This window comes from Poecile atricapillus, chromosome 21 (assembly GCF_030490865.1).
Source record: "Poecile atricapillus isolate bPoeAtr1 chromosome 21, bPoeAtr1.hap1, whole genome shotgun sequence".
Lineage (NCBI taxonomy): Eukaryota > Metazoa > Chordata > Aves > Passeriformes > Paridae > Poecile > Poecile atricapillus.
The window spans coordinates 4145338-4165086 of record NC_081269.1 but is presented as its reverse complement, the minus strand read 5'-3'; the positions used below and the strand labels follow the sequence as shown (position 1 = coordinate 4165086).

The window sequence follows — 19749 nt, the reverse complement described above, 5'->3', positions numbered from 1 at the left end:
AAATGTGTCGGGAAATGTGTCTTGGTTCGCAAGTGTGATGCAGAATGGGTGGCTTAGTAATGGCTCTTGTGACTTTTATCTGCTCAGAAGGCTTTTTTTTCCCCCTGGTTTCCCTAAAATCTATCAATGTGACATTGATTTTGGGGTAAGGATACACGCTGATGCTGAGAGGATTAATACTGAAGTGAGGATTGGTGGATGGCAATAAACAACCAGTTCTGAGAGAAAGTATTTATATAAATCAGAATATTTAACACATGGAGGTTTCTGGGCTTTTTCCTGGTGTAAAGGGGCTCTGTGAAACGTATCACAAAGTGTCTGCTACTACCAACACTTTAATTTATTATTAACTTGGAATATTTTTACATCTCATTTATTCTTTCCACGGGGTGTTCTGAGCTGTTGAAATTATTGGTCAACTCTGCTTTCTCAGGGTTGTTTGTTAGGGTGGTTCCAGGGGTGGATTTTGGGTGGGAGCTCAAACCTTCACCACATAAAGGGAGAAGTCAGTTTTGAGGGGTTTAAAAGCCCTTTGGTTCTCTTTGGCACAAGACAGATTTCTTAGGATTCCTCTGATAGCTTAAAATGTTCTTTATTTCATTTGAGCTGTCAGTCTTTCCTTAAGAATCTGTTGCTGGCCTTTTTTTTAATCTAAGCGCATTGTCTGTGGAGAAGTCTTTAGCTGATGAGGTCCTGACATGGCACACGGCTCCAGTAGTGCCTGGTTTTGAGTGTAGGAAAGCCAACAGAGATAAGTGAGGAATGGGGAGAGGCCCAACTGCACAACTCTTCGCTTAGTCTCTATTTTGGTCTGGTGACACTGAAAGCAGAGCCTGTGTCAGGTCAGGGCAGGCACAGCACAGCTGTGTGGGGTCAGAACAGTCACACCCTACATCCACTGGGGCCCATGGGGACATTGGGGAAGCCTGAAAGAGTCTGAAACTGGGATGTGGAGGTGGCATGGTGGAGAACATGGGTAGAGGGGAGGGAAGAGAGCAGTGAGGAATGGAACGCAGAGGAAAGGAGTGTAATTATGTAAACCTGGAGGTGAAGGTCAAAGGCTCCACGCGACTGTTTGGGTTTTTTTTAATGTTGTACGTGCTGTAAACAGCCCCAGGCTGATCTGAAAGTGCTGGAAGGCAGGGGCTGTAAATTACAGGCGTTGTTCTCCTTATAAAGGGAGCAAACAATTCGAAGTGTCTTTGGCTCACAGCATTTTGTGTGCCTGTTCCTCCATTGCCTCTCCATTCATTGAAATTCTTTGTTTCAGGTTAGAGAGTCTGGAGCAGGGACAGGGCTGAAAGTGTGTGATCTGGAGCAGGGACAGGGCTGAGTGTGTTACCTGAAGGTGCTATGTAAGCAGTGCCTCTGCCTTGGAAACCTGGGATGATCCAATACCTGCCTTCCCACTCTGGCTGCTGACTGTCCCAGCTCTTGTCCTGTGCAGCTGCGATCCTCCTCCTTCCCCTAGTGGCCCCTCAGCGTTGTCCTCACTGGCGGGTGCGCCTGAGGCGGCCGAGGAGAGGGCTGAAGTGACGGCCGGGCGTGGCGGGCTGAGTTTGGCCTCTCTAACCCCGGCCCTAGGGTGAGGGCAAGGGTGGGCCCAGGGTCCGAGTAACCGTCCTCCCTGAGGGGACGGCCCGACCGTGCCCCCGGAGCCCTGACGGGACGGGTGCGGGGCCGGGGAGGGCTCGGCGGGCTCGGGGCAATGGCCCCGCTCTGGCCCCGTTCTGAGGCGGCGGCGGAGGGACCGCCGGGTTACCCGGGGTGAGGCACTCTTTGGCCGCCGGCGGAAGCACCCGAGCGCCTGGGCTTGCGCACTGCGGCTTATAAGAGGCACGGGGCGGTGCGGAGGGCCGGGCACTCGCAGCCGGGGCTGGTGGAGCGCGGATCTCTGTGGGGGACTGGAGCGGCAGGAGCCCCGGGAGGCGCTGGCGGCCTGAGAAACCCCCGTCCGCACCCTCACTGCTTCCTCCTCTCGCGAGGGCTGCGACGACGACAGCGACAGCCAGCCCCGGAGCCGTGGGCCGCGCCTCCCCCCGCCTCGCTGGATGCTCTGGGGTTCGGTCCCTGAGCGGGGCCGCGGCGCCGGCAGCCCCCGCTGTGGCGGGGCCATGGGGCCGGGTAGCGGCAGGGCACGGAACCCCCTTCCCCGCTGAGAAGGCCCCCTCGTCCCGGCGCCGATGCCGCGCTGTCCCTTCACACCCGGCCCCTGAGATTCCCCTCTTTCCCCTCCCCATGCCCGACGGAGCCCCTCGCCTCGGTGACGCCCTGCAGCAGCCCCGCCGGCCCGGGGGTCTGCGGCGGTATGAGAGGAGCTGCCCCCGCCGCCGGGGGCAGCCAGAAGCCGGGCAGACTCCCACCCCGCCGCCGGCTGCCGTGAGGCGGCTGTAGCTGGAGGAAGAGCCCCTTTGTTTTCCCTCCGTCCTTCCCGGGGGCTTCATGCCCCGCTGAGGAATGATGGAGGTGGTGGGGGACTTTGAGTACAGCAAGAAGGACCTGATAGGACACGGAGCCTTTGCTGTGGTCTTCAAAGGTCGCCACCGCAAGGTAAACAGCGACGGGCTTCACCCGCAGCCGGAGCGGGGCTGGTTACACAACCCGGGGCCGACAGGAGCCCCTCGGGTGGGTGACAGCTGGCTGGTGGGTGGGGGGGTTGTGTCCTCTGGGGAGTTTTGACGTGGTTTGGGTGTTCGGGGGGAAAAAGAGCCGAAGGGAGGTGCGGGCTGGGCTGAGGCCCGCGGCTGCCCCGCCGCTGCCCCGCGGCCCTGAGCCGGGATCCGGCCCCGGCATCCATAAACCCTTTTTTTTTTTTCCCTGCCCTCAACCCCACCGGCCTGTCCGCGGTCCCACCGCTCCTCCCCGCTGCTGGCAGCTCCCTCCTGTAGCGGCGAGGGGAGAGTTACAGCTGTAGGGGAGGCTGAGCCCTTTGTTTGTCGGGAGGGTCATGTTTATCTCGCTGGATAACGAGGGATCTAATGGAAAATTGTCTCCTTTGGGATTGGCTGAAGATTTCTTAAATTCAGAGGTGTCTGGTTTCCTGGCGTGACTTGCTAATCGCCCCGGATATTCATAGTTACGTTATGGTTTCTTGATGCTGTGAGTTTATTCTGGTGCCTAAAGAGCTTTGCTTTCCAGAAAACAGCCCTTCAGATTTAGCGTTTTGGAGGATTAAGGCAGCGCTCACGGCTTGGAGAGACACAGTGCAGTGATTTTGGGGTTAAAAAAAAAAGGGAGAAAGGGAAACGAAAACTTTAAAGGCCAATGGAGGTGCTCCCACCTCCCAAATAAATAGTCAGTTTATTTTTTGATAATATATAAATAGACAATATGTAAGCTTGCTTAAAACAGAGGGGGTTTTGTGCAGTTTTCATCTGCAGAGTATAAAATAGCTGAAAATGAGAAGTCCTTAAAGGACAGTAAAAGTAACTTGATCATTGTGAGAGGTCTAAAAAAGCAGATACATAGCACTGCTACAAAATACTAAATGGAATATAATTACTTGTTGATTTTTGAGGGGTTTTGTTTTGTTTTAAATGCTTTGGAAGCCATTAAAATGCAGTGTAGCTGAAGGTGGATTTTAATAGCTGTCTAAGCTATTATGGATTGAAACAGTTCTTGATGGTGTCACATGATGTAGTAATAACTGGTGGGTAGAAGAGGGGTGATCTTTCAACTTTTTCTCAGTGTTTTCCTAGATAGTTGTTAGATGATAAAGTTTTTTTAAAAAAAGTAAACTGACAATACTTTTTTTGTTCGCTTCCAGAAAACTGATTGGGAAGTAGCCATAAAGAGTATTAACAAAAAGAACTTGTCGAAGTCACAAATCCTACTTGGAAAAGAAATAAAAATCTTAAAGGTATGTTAATTTGCAGTGATTTTTAAAGCAGCTTTGCTTGAAAAGGAAAAGAGACTCCTGATCTAGTTCATTCCAGGTCATGGGTGGTATCGCTAATTGCCTCTTGTGCTGTTTCTTTGCTAGGGATCCAGAAAAAAAAACAATAGTAAGAAAAACAGAAAAAAAATACATCTTCAGTTCTGGAAATGTCTCAGAACAGGTTCAGTTAAAAGTACTAAGTTATTGTGGAACCAGTCTCTGTGCTCTGCATATTGCACGTGTGGAAGACTGTCCTTCAGGATGGCCACTATGGTACCTTTCCCAGCAGATCATAGCTGAGGGTGAAACATCAGTCTTTGATCTTTCTTCATTTTTTTTGCTCCAAGTTGCCTTGAAAACTGAAATCAGTGAGCTGACTTTAATTCCTGAAGCAGCTGTGAACTTCTGACTTGTGATAACTGCCTTAAAACATGGTTCTAACAGAGGAAATGTAATGGAGCATCTTTCAGTTTTTCAATGTTACTTTAATTTATTTGGGTGGTCATTTAGCATTCCCTGCTCTCTGAATTTCACATCTCATTTCACACAGCTTTGCAGTGATAAGGAGTGCTGCTTTCTTCCCATGTTTCTGAGCTTCTTGAGATACATCTCTACTTTATATACTGTTTTATACATACTATATACTCATTTATTTATTTATTATATACCAGAATTAGTGTTGGGTGTATTAGTGTACTGCAAGTACTTGACAAACAACAGTTTGTGGGCAGTTATAAATAATTAATGAGCTGTCCCATAAGTTTTATTTAATGTTATTTGGTTTTATTTTCTTTGTGTTATAAAAGTAGGGTTGATTTGAACATGGTCTAGTTGGTTACTTCACTAAGCAAGAAATTTTGTTAGAGTGGAAAATTAAATCTTGTCAGCTTTCAGTGCTCATTAGAGGATCTTGTGCTCTGGTACTTTCTGTAACAAGTCACAGACATTAAGTTCTGGAACCAAATGTTTTTATGACCTCTCAAGATATTGCCTAACTTCCTTATCCTGTAAATATTGTCTAAACAGCTGAGATTTCCTCTAAATTCCATCTGATCATCTTAAAAATATTCTCTTTGATTGTCACCAAATCAGCATTATCAGCAAATTCAATTAATGATAATAATAGTAGTAGTAGTAATACTAATAACTTTTATCCATAATACAAATATTTTGTTTTACAGGAACTTCAGCATGAGAACATTGTAGCTCTTTATGATGTCCAGGTAAAACATATTTTGATGCCTTTTTTTTCATTAAAATTAATTTGTGAAAATATGAATATATATAATGTATGCCAATTAGAAGTTTTTTAATTAAGACATGGATTTATTATGAATTTATTTTGAATTAATCTGTTTTGCTGCTGTCATCAGTTTGGAATTTAGCAAAAACAAGTGGCAGCAAGAGCATCATCTTGGGGATCTGTGTGACAAAGAAATGTGGTGTTAGCCCTGTGTCACAGTGAGGAGGAACTGAAGGAAGTAGAAAACCACAATCACATGTATCTGTTGCCTGTCAGAAGGACAGGATACAGTGAAAAAAGCCAAACAGACACTTGGATCTTTTCAATTAATTTGCTTCAGATTGTCTTCCTCTCTTTAATGCCAGGGTCCTGCCTAATGAGGTGGAGTTGCTCTGCAGCCTGTCTAGGGGAGTGTATTCTGTTTAGGAAGTACAGTTTTGTATTCTAAGGCCTGCCAGTGTTGAGCAAAGCCAAATAAGACATGAGATAGCTCATGCAGCCATTTGTTCTGCTTGAATAAGACCTATACATTTATCTCCTGTGCTCAGTTCTGATTTTAAATACAGAGTTACACTGATGGAAAAAAAAATACTGAGAACCACCTTTGGTGCATTGCATAGGCAAAGCAACACAAACTAGAGATTGTGACATTCAGTCTTTCCTGTCTTTACACACTGACATGCTAAAAGCTTTTAGTTTGTGTGAATGTGTACCTTTTGCTATAGAAATCTGTTCATGTGCCATAAATTAGGTGGGCTTAGGTTTTCTAGGTCTGTGGCACACGAGTGACTTTTGGTACAAAGCTGTGATGTTCATCTAGCAACTGACTGTGCATCAAAACTTCTGGGTTCAATCTACAGACTCTGTTTTTCCTGGATCTTGACTTAAAAATTCTTAATTTTGAGTGACATTATCTGGTCTGAGAGGGAAAGTATTGTCTGATGTGCTTCTTGATGAGAACAGGTTTTCTTGAGTATTGCTAGGTGGAAATAATCTCTCAGCATCCTAAATTTAGTATGTCCAGACATCTCAAAAGCAACTGGATTTGTTGACTGAGGGTGTTGGTGTGTGAGTAAGCAGCTGAATTTCAGATTGATCATTTACACTTGTTTGTATGTGAAGGTTCCTTAGTCAACTCTGCAGCTCATCCTGGGGGTAGAGGACTGGTTAGGTATTTTGATGATTTAACATCTGAGCTTTGGAGAGATTCTTGTTCTTTTGATTTATGCAGAAGGAAAGAGACTACAGGGTCCTACAGTTGTCTATGGTTTCTTTACCTGAAGGGTTTTAAAAAACATAACTTTTAGGCTTTTCTGTTCTGCCCCAGGAAAGGGTGACAGGACTTCTTGAATGATCAGTGCTGCTGCCTTTGAGAAGGGGTTGTTGCTGCTTGTCATCAGCTATTGTGTTTAAATAAAATAAGCAGTTAAAGCAAAGAGAAGGGCAAACCTGTCCTGTACCTTGATATATTTCAAATACATTCATAGCAAACACAAAGCTTGGCAGCAGGATGCTGCTTTTACAGGAGTTGCTTTGCAAGATGTGGTATAAAGAGTGTGTCACTTGCACAAATAAGCTTTTCCATTTCTGCTGTGTTTGTGACGTGGCAGACATCATTAACTTCTGTGATTACACTAATTTATAACCCAGCAAGAATGAACACTATGCAAGGCATTCACATGTCTTGCAGGCTGTTACGCCTACCAATTTTCTTTAGCATTTCATGTTCTAGCATGTGCTGCCCCTTTTGTTTGCCAGGGTATTGTGAACACAGTGATACAGTCCAGCAGATAAGACTTAAGGATTTCAAGCTATTTCTTAGTTTACAGAAGCTATTTTTTTTCTTCAGTGCTGGAGCCAGTGGAGTCTGTGTCACAGTAGGAAGTTCTCAGTGTGAATGGGAGTCTGTTTTATTTTTGTAGTTTTGTTGGGCTAAAGCTTTTCTTAACCTTAGACAGTTTGAAATAAGAAAATGCTCCTGTTTCAGATGCAGTTTGACAGATCATGTAGCTTAATAAACCGATGATCTGACTGTTGCTTTGAGTTTTCAGATAGAAAAGATGGTGTGCAATGAAAGTGGCAAATCTAAGTGAAAAAAGTGTAAATTGATTATGATCAAGGGTAAATATTTTCACATCTCATAATATTAAATTAATGGCAGTACTTGGAGATTAAAGCTGTATCCCTGCATAGCAATTTGGAATGCATCTTTCAAGAATGAATGTACAGTTATTATTTTATATATTGCAAAAACCTTAATTTGGATTGATTTTCAGGAAGTAGTTAGGTTCCTTCTCCTTCATGTCTCTTCATTTATGGTTGTTCCTATTGCATGACCACTCACACAAGTCAGCATACTAAAAATAGACACACCATGAAGGTTTTAATTAAATCCAAGAAGAACTTGTGGACCATTCTGCTGATCATGCATGAACATTTTCAGATCTTCTCCACTGCTGATCCTTCATATGCTGTGAATACCATTTTGATATGTTATTACTGTGTCTGAAGTTCAATTACTAGAAGTGCCCATTCATCTGGAGCCACACCTCAGTGAACTGGTGTGTGTTAATGGTGGCATAAAAATGTTTTGTTCTGCAGCCAGCAGGATAATTGTGCTTGATTTCCGTGAGGTGGACATGCAGCTCTGGCAGGTTTGAGCTGCAGATAAGAATTTTATGTAAGCAGAGCACTCCACTGCTGTTGGTGCCACCTCACAGGGCTGGGGAGCTCACACACCAGAGTGTGGAAGCCATGGTGCTGAGGCAACTTGGAGAGATACTTAAATAAAAAAAAAAACCTTCCATCTCTGAGAGACAAATGTTTTTCAGCAGTAGGGCTCTGAAAAGTAGCTCACCTCTAAAAGTGAAATGAATTTTTTTGTGAAATGCTTAAAAAACTCACATAAAATAGATGGATAGCAAGAGAGACATTTGTCACTTATTTTCTTGGGCAAGTGTTTGATTGTCTGTCATTCAAGAATGAAAAATCTCCCAAGTCTTGGAATGGTTTAAGGATACAACTGTTTTCCTGTGGTGGTGCTGTGGGATGTCATTCATCCTACAAATAAAGATTAATCTTGGATCCTCTTAATTGGGGAAGTGGAGCCACTGTTTCTCAAAAGCAAAGGGAGTCTAAAATAACCTCTAACTCACGAGCATAAAATACACTGAGATCCTTGGATAAAGTATTCCACTGAAGTATGAAGGTATCAGTAAGTTATTTGTAATGTTCTATGTTTAGAGCATGAATTTACAGTTTTGTGCAGTTCATGATCCCAAGTGTGTACTGAGTAGAACTAATCTCTTACACAGTGCCAGACAGTGCCTGTTTTAGCAAATAATTTAATTCAAAACCTCACTAGAATGTCGGCCCTCAGAATGAAAGCCTGTAATGTATCGTGGAGATGGCATTTTAGGAGAGTGAATTAATGTCCTCACTGTATGGAGTCTGAAGTTTGCTATTTGAGCAGTAGCTTAGGGAGAACTATTTTCTAGAGTGTTATTGTAGAAACAGTATCTGGATAAAAATTGTTTCTTGTCTTAGCTTGTTGGTACAGAGCAGACAAAAACCTGCAGCTGCTTCTGCTGTCCTTGGAAGCAGAGAAAGCCAGTGGGAATGGAGCCAGAGATCCTTCTGGTTCCTACAGCTCAGCTTTGCTTGTACACAGAGCCTGGGAGTTCTTACTAGGGGTGCTGAGGGGAGGAACTGTTGTTTTAGCAGCAGGAATTAAATACCTCTGGTTTACCCAAGGACTCCAGTTGCTCTGGTACTATTGCATGTATTTCTTGAGATATTTGCTCCAGGCATCCTGTGCCTACTTCTGATCTCAATGTCTCACAGCTTTCATTGCCTCCACACTCCCAGCAGAACAGGGGATGTCTCAACATCTTTATTTTTGTCCCCACAGCTGCTTGCTTAAGGCCTTTGTGTTTGTCAATACCCATCCTCTGTGTCTTTGTACAAGTAATCATATGAGAACATGCTGTTCAAATGAAAAAAAGAAAATCCTGCCCTGTAGCAGTGTAAAAGTTTTGGAACACTACCTGGCAGCAGATGCCAGCTGACAGGTTGGTTATGACAGTGCAGGAATGATGCCAGTGTAGATGCTGGAGGTTGGGGACAACCAGGATTAGAATTCGTTGTGGCCCACGGAACCAAAGAGTTTGAGTTACTACACAGGCCTTAGCTTACCTGCTGTGCCTAGATCCTGTAATTTGAATTTCAGAACTGTTTCAGAAGAGTTACTACACAGTCTTTTGCTTACCTGCTGTGTGTGGATGCTGTAATTTGAATTTCAGAACTCTATCACACAATTTTTTAGTACACAAGTGTGCTGAACCTTTGTGCTGAGAGCAGCTGTGCCTTTCCCTGGTGCTGGGCAGCAGAGCAGCCCCTTTCCCCACCTCCCATATATTGGTAAAATGCAGCATTTCATTTTTAGCAAATGGATGATCCAGTTCTTGTGGTGCATTTCTCCATGGCTGATTGCTCTTTTATGTGAATAATTGGAGTATGCACCCTATTTGATTCCTACAGGCACATGTCAAGTGACATTTAGTCTGAGATTCAGCATTTTGTCAGAATTAGCAAAATGTTCAGTCCTTTAGGTAATAGGAGCTGAACACAGAATTTGCTGCTTGTTGCACTCACAAAGTAAATCAAGAATGTAATGCAGAGAGAAACAGCCTTTAAAAGATCTGGACCTGTCCTTTTCCATTGTATCATTAGAATTTTTGCCAAATGTATTTAAAGCAATTTTTAAAAAATTGTGTTTCCTTGCCAAAAAAAATTATATCCAATATAGCACTAATGAACATAGCAGAAAATTAATCAGATAGCAGCAGTGTACAAGCTGTCAGGTTAACTCTCCTGCTTTGGGGACTCTCATCATAAACTGCAATGAAATAAAATCTACAGACTGAAAGCAAAAAGAGTAACTATTTGCCACAGTTTCTGCTTTGGGAACTTACTAAGCTCCTTGCAGACCTTCAGCTTGTTCTAAAGGAGGACTTGTGAACCAAAATGAAATCTAGGGAATGTTTCTGCCAGTACTCCAGAGATCTAGCAACAGCTCTTGGAAGTAACCATGGGTGTTTTGACTTCTTTTTCAATTAATGTTTTTTTAAATGGAGTTACTGTGCTGAGACTGTGATTCAAGTTGGAATTTCGCATCCCCCAAGACAACTGGTGGAAGCCTTAGATTAAAACATAGCAAGTTTTGGCAAATATGTTGCCTCTTAACCTCTTTCTCTTAGGTTTATCTCTTTGCCTTTCAGAATTGTAAGTTGGTTTCCTATTAACTTTTGCTTGTGAGTAAAACTTAGATTCAGAATAAAAAGGAGCAGAAGTAGGTTTTTATCAAGAAAACTTTCAGCAGCAAAACAAGGATTGCTGGACAAAACTGGTAATTGTTGCAACACAGCAGATATTTGTTTTGCTTATTTATCTAGGTAGAAGTGTAGGTCAGAACAACTCCAGCTGCACTAATTTTGTGATCTGTACATCAATGCAAATTGTTGAAAGCTTTGTTATCTGTTTCAAGAGGCAGTTTAAAATAACTTGCTAGATCAGCTTTATTCCTGAATGTTAGATCTGAAACATGCTGGTTTTCTAATCTTTCCATTTTGAGCACTTGCTCTGCGTAGTGAGTCAACAGAAATCACAAGTCTGGGGAATGTTGATAGGGAGAGCTTTATTGTTCAGCAAAATAATTTAGAAGGACAAAATGTGTCTTCCAGAACTGTCTTGTCTACTCTGAATGTAGTCCCAAAGTGGAGATCACATTCCCAGTCAGGCTGGCCAAGAACTGTAAGGCAAAATTTGAGCAACTCTGAAGGGTGGAACATGTTCAGCTATTTTGAGCTAAAACTTGTGTTGGTGGGATATTGAAAAGCGTTTGGTTATGAGTTCAAGTTGGGACAAGTTGTGGCTGGGAAGGTTGGTATCCGTTCTGTGCTAACTGTTACTTCCTCACTATGAATTGGAGAGGACTTTTGAGTCTGGGAAAATGTTTTTGTGGAATCTTTAATTTGCTCTGCTGATTTATTAAATCAGGATTTTGCAAGCTAGATTAAGGAAACATGCTCTGCTTCTTTCTATGACTTTACTTGGTGACTTGTTATTTTTTCATCAAGAATATAAATTTAAAAAAAAAAAGAAGAGTAGTTCTATTTGAGGGCAGTCCAGTATGGTCTGCAGAAATTACTTTCTGAACAGGTGAGGGCTGGTACAACAGGCCAAATCATCAGCTCTATGTTTCTGAAGAGAGCAGTTCATTTGAGAGGACTTTGTTTCCAAGGGAATCCAGCAAACGTATCCTCTTAGTTCTGTGATGAATAAATGTCTGTCCTGAGCTGAGCATTACATGCTGCCATAAGCTGCTGGTTTTGTGCAGTGGAGGCTCTGACGCTGTGGAACATCTTTGTGATTCATGGGATTGCAATGCTGGGTGGAAATCCAGGAGCTGAGCTGCTCTCTTGTCACTGGAGAATGGACTTTCCGTGCTTCTTAGCTGGGCTGTTCTTTTCCACGTCACAGTTGTCCTTTAAGTGAAGTGATCCTCAGTTGGTACAATTTTCAGTTTGATAGATTGGGATCTCAGAGTTGCTGTTTGGCATCTTTGGGATTCCTAAAAGACAGCTTCTGTCTTGGAAGGTGCTGTTGCAAAGGAACAATACAAAAAGGAACAATTATATACTTTGAGTAATTTGCAAAGCAAGTAATTACTAATGGGTTTTTATGCTTTGCTGTATGCACTGAGGTTTTGAGGTGTTTATAGGAATGTAAATTATGGTTCATGTCAGCCACAGCTATTGCAGAGACATTGAACAATTGGGACATCCTGAAATGCTGCTTTAATATCCTGTATTGGTTGGAGTTTGCCTGCAATTCCCAACAGATTTGACTCATGCTCCTAGAAACTTGCTTTCTTTGAAGCTAATTTCCAAATGTAAACAAATCTGCAAAATGTGCTTGATGTTTCAGGCTGGAAAGAACCTCAAATACATTTCTGTAACACAGACATGAGTGACTAAATGCTTCCCAAAAGTGAAGCAGGCTAATACAGCCTTGGATTAACCTTAAACCAGGCAGTTCATCTTGAACTGTAATTATTACCATTACCTGTAGTTTTCTGGATGTCTGTGATGGGTTGGCTTTGATGGGTTGTGCCATCTCTGAGCTCTGTGCTGTGTGTGGTACTTCGGGCTGTTGTTTTCTCTAGTCTGGGCCCATGGGCCCATTTTTGCTTTTATGTCTCTTTTTTGAGCTTTCTAACATAAGCTGTTAGTGAGTGCTTGACAGTGGCACCCTGGTGGTAATTCTTGCCAGAGTGGTCAAACTGAACATCTGCTGAAGTTTCAGTGCAAGCACAGAGGAAGGTGGCTGAGTTCACAGTGTTTATTTTGCTGTGCAATGTCCCTTTTGACTTTCTTGTGACACTGTTTAGCAGAATTTAGTCAGACTGTCTGCAGCCCCACTTCCCACTGGGGCATGTGCCTGGCTTTGTCTGGTGCCATCTCACTTTTTTCCTTCAGCTGTCTTAAAAAGCATATTTTCCCTCAATCTGTCAGCCCTTGTTTATTTTTAAAGAGAAAGGGAGGTAACACACTGTGTAACTAAAAGCATCATCCTGTTTACTGTACACTTCCCTTAGTTTCTTTCCAGTTCTCTTTGTGTTCTTTCCTTTCAATCTTAATCAGCTCAGAGGGAGAAAAAAATACTTTTACTTTATAAAAACTCCCAGAATGTTCAACTTTGTAGGCCCAACAGAATTGTCTTATGCAGGAGACTGTGGAAAACAATGTTGATTATTAGCACAGATAGGTCAGGCCTTTCTTCCCTCATACAAAATAAATGTTTGGGAAGAGGGTGAGTGTTTTTGTTACAGTGAGGTTTAAGCACGGATTTATTTTTTTAACTGGATTTGTGGAGCGTGTAGATAATTTACAGTAGAAGTTAGGCAATCTGTCTTTCAGGAACTTTTCCCCAATTACAAGAGAGGGAATTCAGGTTGCAGATAGGTCATGGGAGGTCAGAGCTTTGGAAAATCTGAGGAGGATGGACACAGCTCCCAGCTCTGCCATGAGGAGCATGGCAGGGATGTGCTGCTGCCAAGGGCTCACTCAGGGAGACACTTCATGGAAATGGTTTGATGTTTTTACATATGAAAATATTTTTGGAAATGTAAAATACCTCATAGTGGAGTGACTTTAAGGTATCTCAGTGATTGAAAAATCCCATGTTGCACTTGGTTAATACAGGTACAGACTTTATCTTCTCACATTCTTAAATAATTTTTATTCTCCTCTTTTAGGAAATGCCCAATTCTGTCTTTTTGGTCATGGAGGTATGTGTTAACATGTATGTTTCTGGTTGATTTTAAAGACTTTCAGACAAAACTATTCCTTTGAACAGCTGCAAACTAACAATGGGTGCTAAATCAAACAATTTTGAAAAGTAAATTATGAATTTTCTATGCCTCACTAAATTTATCAGCACTGTTTGTTTCATAAATTATTCAGTTTCATGTTATGATACTGTAAGTATTGATAAAGTGTGACACCTCTAATTATTAATTCCAAATAACTAACAAAACAATTTTAAGGCAAACAGCTTGGAGGGATCTAATTTTCATTAAAGTATTACAAGTAGAAATAATGTAGCAGGTGTTTTCAGTGCTTGTATTTTGAATAAAACCCTTTGTTTTTAACAGTACTGCAATGGTGGGGACTTGGCAGATTACTTACAAGGTAATTGATTACTGTATTTCCCTATTATTTTGTTTTATGTGTTTATATTCTGTATTCCTGACAACCATTGGTGTTTCTCTGAGATTTTTTTGCTTGAGCTTTTATTATGGGTGAATGCAATTCTACACAGAAAATGCTTTTTTTTTTTTTTTTTTTTTTGCCACAACTGAACGTAATGTTCCCTTATTTGTCAATGAGGAAGAAGCTTTAGTTAACCATATGTAACATGCTGAAAAAATGTGTGGGTTTGTAGTCCTAAAACTGCATTTTGGGGGCTGTTCCCAGTGTTTTGATTGCACCTGTTCTTCTTTTCTGAGATGTGGACTTAAAAACACTGATTTACTTATATAATAATGCTCTGAAGAAAGAGGCAGTGCTGGATTAGGAGAGGTTTTCCATGATTCTGCCCAAAGTGAGGACAGAATTTACAGAATCATGACAAATGGATTCTTATTACAGCCAAGATTTTGAGCAGAGATGTTAATCTTCATATTTTTCATGATGAAAATATTCTACTTGCCCTTGTATCTCAGCGTGTTGAAGGAATCTTCTTTGTGCACAGCTATTGTTATGGTAACTGTGTGTATTAAAAGCCTAATTCACTTGCCATTAAAACCTTTGGAAAGACTCAGTGAGATCCAGCTCCTGTGTTCAGTGCTTTTTTGGGCTGCAGAATGAGATAATACCTTCAGAAGAGACTTTTAAAAGTACATCTCTTTTTTTTTTCAAAGTAAGTTTTATCATGGATGAAATTTCTGAGCAGAGTGGTTCTCAGCATCCCCATAATCATTTGTTTAAAGAACAAGTTTTATGGCTTCAGGTTTTAACATGATTGTTGGATGCACTTAATGTGAAGTTCTTTTATTTTCATGCCTCTGTTGCCTTTTTAGCCAGTTTAGGATTTAATGGTGATTGAAAAGTTTTACAGCTGTGATGCTACCAGGTTGAATAAACTACCAGAAAAACACGATTCAGAGTTCTGTAGCTGCTCTAAAACAATATGATATCTACATTGTTGAGAATATTTACATTTGTAGAAGAACACTGGAGACTGGATCATGTTTTCAGCTGGTCACTGTGAAGTTTATTGCTTTTACCTAAATATATTGATATTTATTCTCCTCCACTGCCAGCTAAGGGGACTCTGAGTGAGGACACCATCCGAGTGTTCCTGCAGCAGATTGCAGCAGCCATGCGCATCCTGCACAGCAAAGGCATCATCCACAGGGACCTCAAACCCCAGAACATTCTCTTGTCCTACGCCAGCCGGCGGAAATCCAGTGTCAGTGGCATACGCATCAAAATAGGTACATTTTCTCTGATTGGAGGGGTAAACCAGTGCTGTTGGGTTGTTTCCCTCCTCAGAAATGTCTCTCTAGTTCAAGTACTGGATATGGAGTGTATTCAATTGATGCAAATCAGACATCAAGTCAAGAATGATGAGCTTCATGCTGTGCTGCATTCTCAGGATAAAAAAAGATTGAATCATAAAGACCTTTTTGATTAAATCTGCAGGACAAATCTATTTAGCTGATGTTTCTAGTACTAAACTATTTTAATTGGGCATAAATCTAACTTTTGAAACTTGAAGTAGCCTTTTACCCATTTCAAAACTCTGTGTATGCAAGACTCCAACTGCAGTTCCAGAGATCCTCCTATGGGTTATTTGAGAGGTTCAGAAATGAAGGTTATGACCTATTTTTGGCATAGCAGAAGGGAGGTTTGGCCTTGTAACAGGGGAGAGATGTCAAATATTCAGGGTACTACCAGACACCTCTGCAGAGGCTACTTCAGGAGTTTTAATCACTCTTCATTGTCTGTTTTAAAACTACCTTGTTTTTAACAAGTTCTTTCCTGTGCTTTTGCTCAAAAATTGCACAAGGGAGACAAAACTTCTTCCCTTGCTGTCATTCCTTGACAGCTTCAGATGCTTTTGCCTGCATGGAAAATTTAGGCACCTGAAACTTGACTTCTTCAACTTGTACCTGAAGTGATTTCACTGCAGGCAGATTGTATATTCATCACTCTTAATGAGCCATTTATATTTAGCCAGTGACTTTAATCCTTTCCTGCTGATGCCAGACAGGCTGTTCTGCAGCTGGGGAGGTGCCTGAGCAGCAGTTTGTGCAAATGATGTCACTGCTGCTTCTTGGCTTGCTCATTTGAAAGATAATACATTATTCTTTTAGCATGACAAAGATTCTACTATTCCATGTAGCTGGCTGGATATTAAATCTGTCTTTTTTCAATCCCACTGTTAATTGTGGCAGGTTTCACTCAGAGACAGGTGATTTCTAGACTGTAAAAATTTGGAAATGATCTTTCTCTTCTTTGACCAAGGTTGTTCTTTACACAGCTGACTTTGGGTTTGCTCGTTATCTGCACAGCAACATGATGGCTGCAACTCTGTGTGGTTCCCCTATGTACATGGTAAGGGATATTTCACATTATCTTGCTTATCTCAAACATTCTCCTGCCAGAACAAAATAATTGAGTGCTTGCAGATTGGCAAATGCCTCATGTTGCTTTATGAGGATCAGGGACAGAGTGCAGTTCCCCTTTCCATAGTTTTACTACCCTTTTATTCCCCTTGGGATCTGGAGATTGTGATTGTTAAAATCAGAGAGACATGAAACATTTCTTCGTGGTTCATTGTCCAAAGGAAGAACTGCTGAAGCCAATAAATAACACTTCCCTTTTCCCAAACATGCCAAATGCTTGGATGCTTTCTTCAGTTTTTTTGTGGTTTTGAAACACAGCTTTCATTTTAGATGAAGATGGTACCTCTCAAGCCCTGTAATGCACATGAAAACATTAATTTTCTCTTACAATAAAGTGGTTAATACTGCTATGGCACTAGATTCATATTGCTTTGGCTTTCCTTTCTTTGTTTTCCCTTCTGAGACTTTGCTGTTCTCTCCAGGCCCCTGAAGTGATTATGTCTCAACACTACGATGCTAAAGCAGACCTGTGGAGCATAGGAACTGTGATTTATCAGTGTCTTGTTGGAAAACCACCTTTTCAGGTAACTCTTTCTTTCCTTTTCCCTCTTCTCAGTCTGAAGTACGTTCCTGGGGGTCTTGCTTCTAGTTAGGAAAGCAGAAGCAAGTGATGTCTGAATGTTGGTGCTGCAAAGGCTTGAGAATACCAAGGGAAAAGTTGTTTAAGCTTAGTCTGCATGATGAGTGTGTTTAATACAGAGGAAATACATAAATAAGGATCTGCAGTGCTCTGCTTGGTGTTTTCTCCTTTAATGCCCATATGCAAAAGTCTCCTCTTTGTGTATGTGTGCTTAGCTACAAAAGCTATTTCCTCCATGAAGCCAAGCTTTAATTAATGTACATTTTTATTTGACAGGCCAATAGTCCTCAAGATTTGAGAATGTTTTACGAAAAGAACAGGAATTTGATTCCTAGGTATGTCACCATGGCCTCTCCTGTCACTTATACTTGTTGATTGAACACTTTTTCATCTTGGGGAATGCCTAGGATTCATAAAAATATTTGCTGTTGCTATCTTTGCAAGGATGTAGTGTGATACCAGTGTTGCATCTTGCCTTCATTGTACCTAGCTGAAACTAAATGAACTAAGGCTGTAAAGCACAGATAGTGATGACTTAGGGACGTGGCAGAATGCTGATTTCCTGAAAGTCAATGTGCTATGCATTATTCAGTGCATTCATTACATTTAATGGATGTTTTACTTCTTCTTGTATGCAGTATTCCCAGGGAAACATCAGCTTACCTGGCTGACCTGCTGTTGGGTTTGCTTCAGAGGAACCAAAAGGATAGAATGGACTTTGGTATGTATTTCTTTTTCCTTCTTGCTCATTTGACTTTCTGTGTTAGTTGTATTCATGTGACCAGAATAATTATCTTGACCTTTTGTCCACAGCCAATTACATGAGAAGTGGTTTTTTTATTTCTGTTTTCATAAAGAAGGCAGAGTAGCTAAAACAATCCACTGGGTAACTACTGTCAGTATTAAGTGATGCACATAAATCATGACTTTGTTTTTGAGTAGTGAAATATAAATCAGTTTAATGCTTTCAATTGTGCCCTTTCCTTCAAGGGTTTACTGCTATACCTTAAATTCCATGTTGAAGTCTTATTTCTGTTACTTTAACTAGTGTTTTGGCATCAGACTGGGAGCAAACATTTTTGATCTCCATGTACTGGAAGAACCCACTTTGGAAACACATTATTGAAAAGTTACATCTTGATTAAATCTTTTTAGCTGCATCTTGGATGTCATGATATTCATGCTGCTTATTTAAATTCTATAGCACTACTTGTTAATGCAGTTTTATCATAGCTGCCTGGAAATGTTAATCTTAAAATTTTAGTTCAGATCCAGAAAAAGCTCACAATAATTGGGTAGAATGTCACAAATTTTATTGAGAATATAAGAGATCAGTATATAAATCTCTACATGTAGGAGAAATAATACATCACAAACATGGACTGTGAGTAACTGATTGCACTCTGCACTCTGGGTGTGCTGATCCCTACAGTTTCTTCAAACACGGGAAATTCACTGTATCACTTGTGGTGGTGGGAGAAAGTGTTTGTGCTTCGAAAGAAAAATAGAAAGCAGAATAGCAGTGATGAAAGTCATGTTTTCCTTGGCTGAGCCACTTAAAGGGCCTCAAAGGGGCTGCTCTGGAATGTGCTTAGCAAAGGGAGTGAAAGGGAGAGTTTATAACAGAGCCCAGTCGCCTGTTGTTAAAGTAAAAATAGCACTGGAAATGTTGTTGATCTTCCAGCAATATAAAGTAGAACAGCAGGTGTTGTACAAAAGCTGGAGAGCACCTGATCCCTGTGTTAAAGTTAATAATTACATTGTTCAGGCATTACAGCTGGATTCCTTCCCTTATCAGGCCATGGAGAAAAGTGTTGCTGAAGGAAGAGAGATACTGCAGGCCTCAGATTCTTTCTCTTTTTTTTTCTCCATGTTATTTGCTTATGTCTGAGGCACAGCATTGTTTTTCCTCCAGTGTTAGGACATTAAAGTTCACCCAGCTCAGCAGCTGGCTCCCACCAACCCTCAAATTCCCTGAAACAGCGGAACACTGCTCCTTGCAGAACAAAACTTTCCATATAACCTGGTGGCCAACTGGTTATGCTCAATTAAAAGTTCCTCAGCACATCCATTTATAACAAAAACAAAGTATTTCTGATGTAACAACAGTGATTTCACTGAGGAAATGGTTAAAGAAATGGTGTCTAATTCTGGTTTATGCCATGAGCTGGCTGCACAGGTCGTGTTCTGCTGTTGGGAAGTGGAATGGAGAATGGCTCTGCTGGGATATTTATTTTTTTTTTGCCAGATAAGGTGTTGCATTAATGGCTTCAAAAATAAATGTCAATCCTTGGGAAAGGCAGAGCTGAAAATACTTTCAGTATCTGATCTGAAAAATGCTCACTGTTTTGAAAAGCAGACTCCAACTGAATTACTACCACAGAGAACATAATTTCCTCAGCAGTATAGGGAGGTTTCTTGTGTACATGGCTTTAAGTGTAGTCACAAGATGTCTTCTAGTGATTCAGTCTGATTTGCCTTGCTGACTGATATTTGAAGTTATTCAATTGATTCTTGTTTCCTTTCCAAACTCTGTAGCAGCACATACCATAGAAAGCTTTAATCTTTTATAAGCTCTTCACCCTCTGGCTGTGCAGTGTTGATTCTGGGAAGGCAACCATTTATCACCATCTGCAACACAGTCTGTAAATTCTGTCATTTGTACATCTACTCAAATGGTGGTTGTTTCTTGTTCTACAGAAGCATTTTTCAACCACCCTTTCCTGGATCACGTTTCAACAGTGAAAAAATGTAAGTAGTTGGTTTGGGTTTTTTGGGATTTTTTTTTTTTTCAC

The 19749-nt window shown here is 41.4% G+C and overlaps 1 protein-coding gene across 2 annotated transcripts in view; it reads left to right on the top strand.

Annotated features, from left to right (window-relative positions):
* ULK2 (unc-51 like autophagy activating kinase 2) overlaps window positions 1–19749 on the top strand; it is a 43174-nt gene that overhangs the window by 4999 nt on the left and 18426 nt on the right. Inside the window, exons 1-11 of one of the 2 annotated variants that reach the window (XM_058854411.1) lie at window positions 2303–2550; window positions 3767–3859; window positions 5059–5100; window positions 13438–13470; window positions 13837–13873; window positions 15007–15180; window positions 16230–16303; window positions 16797–16898; window positions 17231–17289; window positions 17593–17675; window positions 19655–19705. In XM_058854411.1, the coding sequence (XP_058710394.1) occupies window positions 2458–2550; window positions 3767–3859; window positions 5059–5100; window positions 13438–13470; window positions 13837–13873; window positions 15007–15180; window positions 16230–16303; window positions 16797–16898; window positions 17231–17289; window positions 17593–17675; window positions 19655–19705 (841 nt within the window). In that variant the 5' untranslated portion in view covers window positions 2303–2457. Of the gene's footprint in view, window positions 1–2302; window positions 2551–3766; window positions 3860–5058; window positions 5101–13437; window positions 13471–13836; window positions 13874–15006; window positions 15181–16229; window positions 16304–16796; window positions 16899–17230; window positions 17290–17592; window positions 17676–19654; window positions 19706–19749 lie in introns of those variants that run through there. The other variant, XM_058854412.1, reaches the window with a different exon arrangement.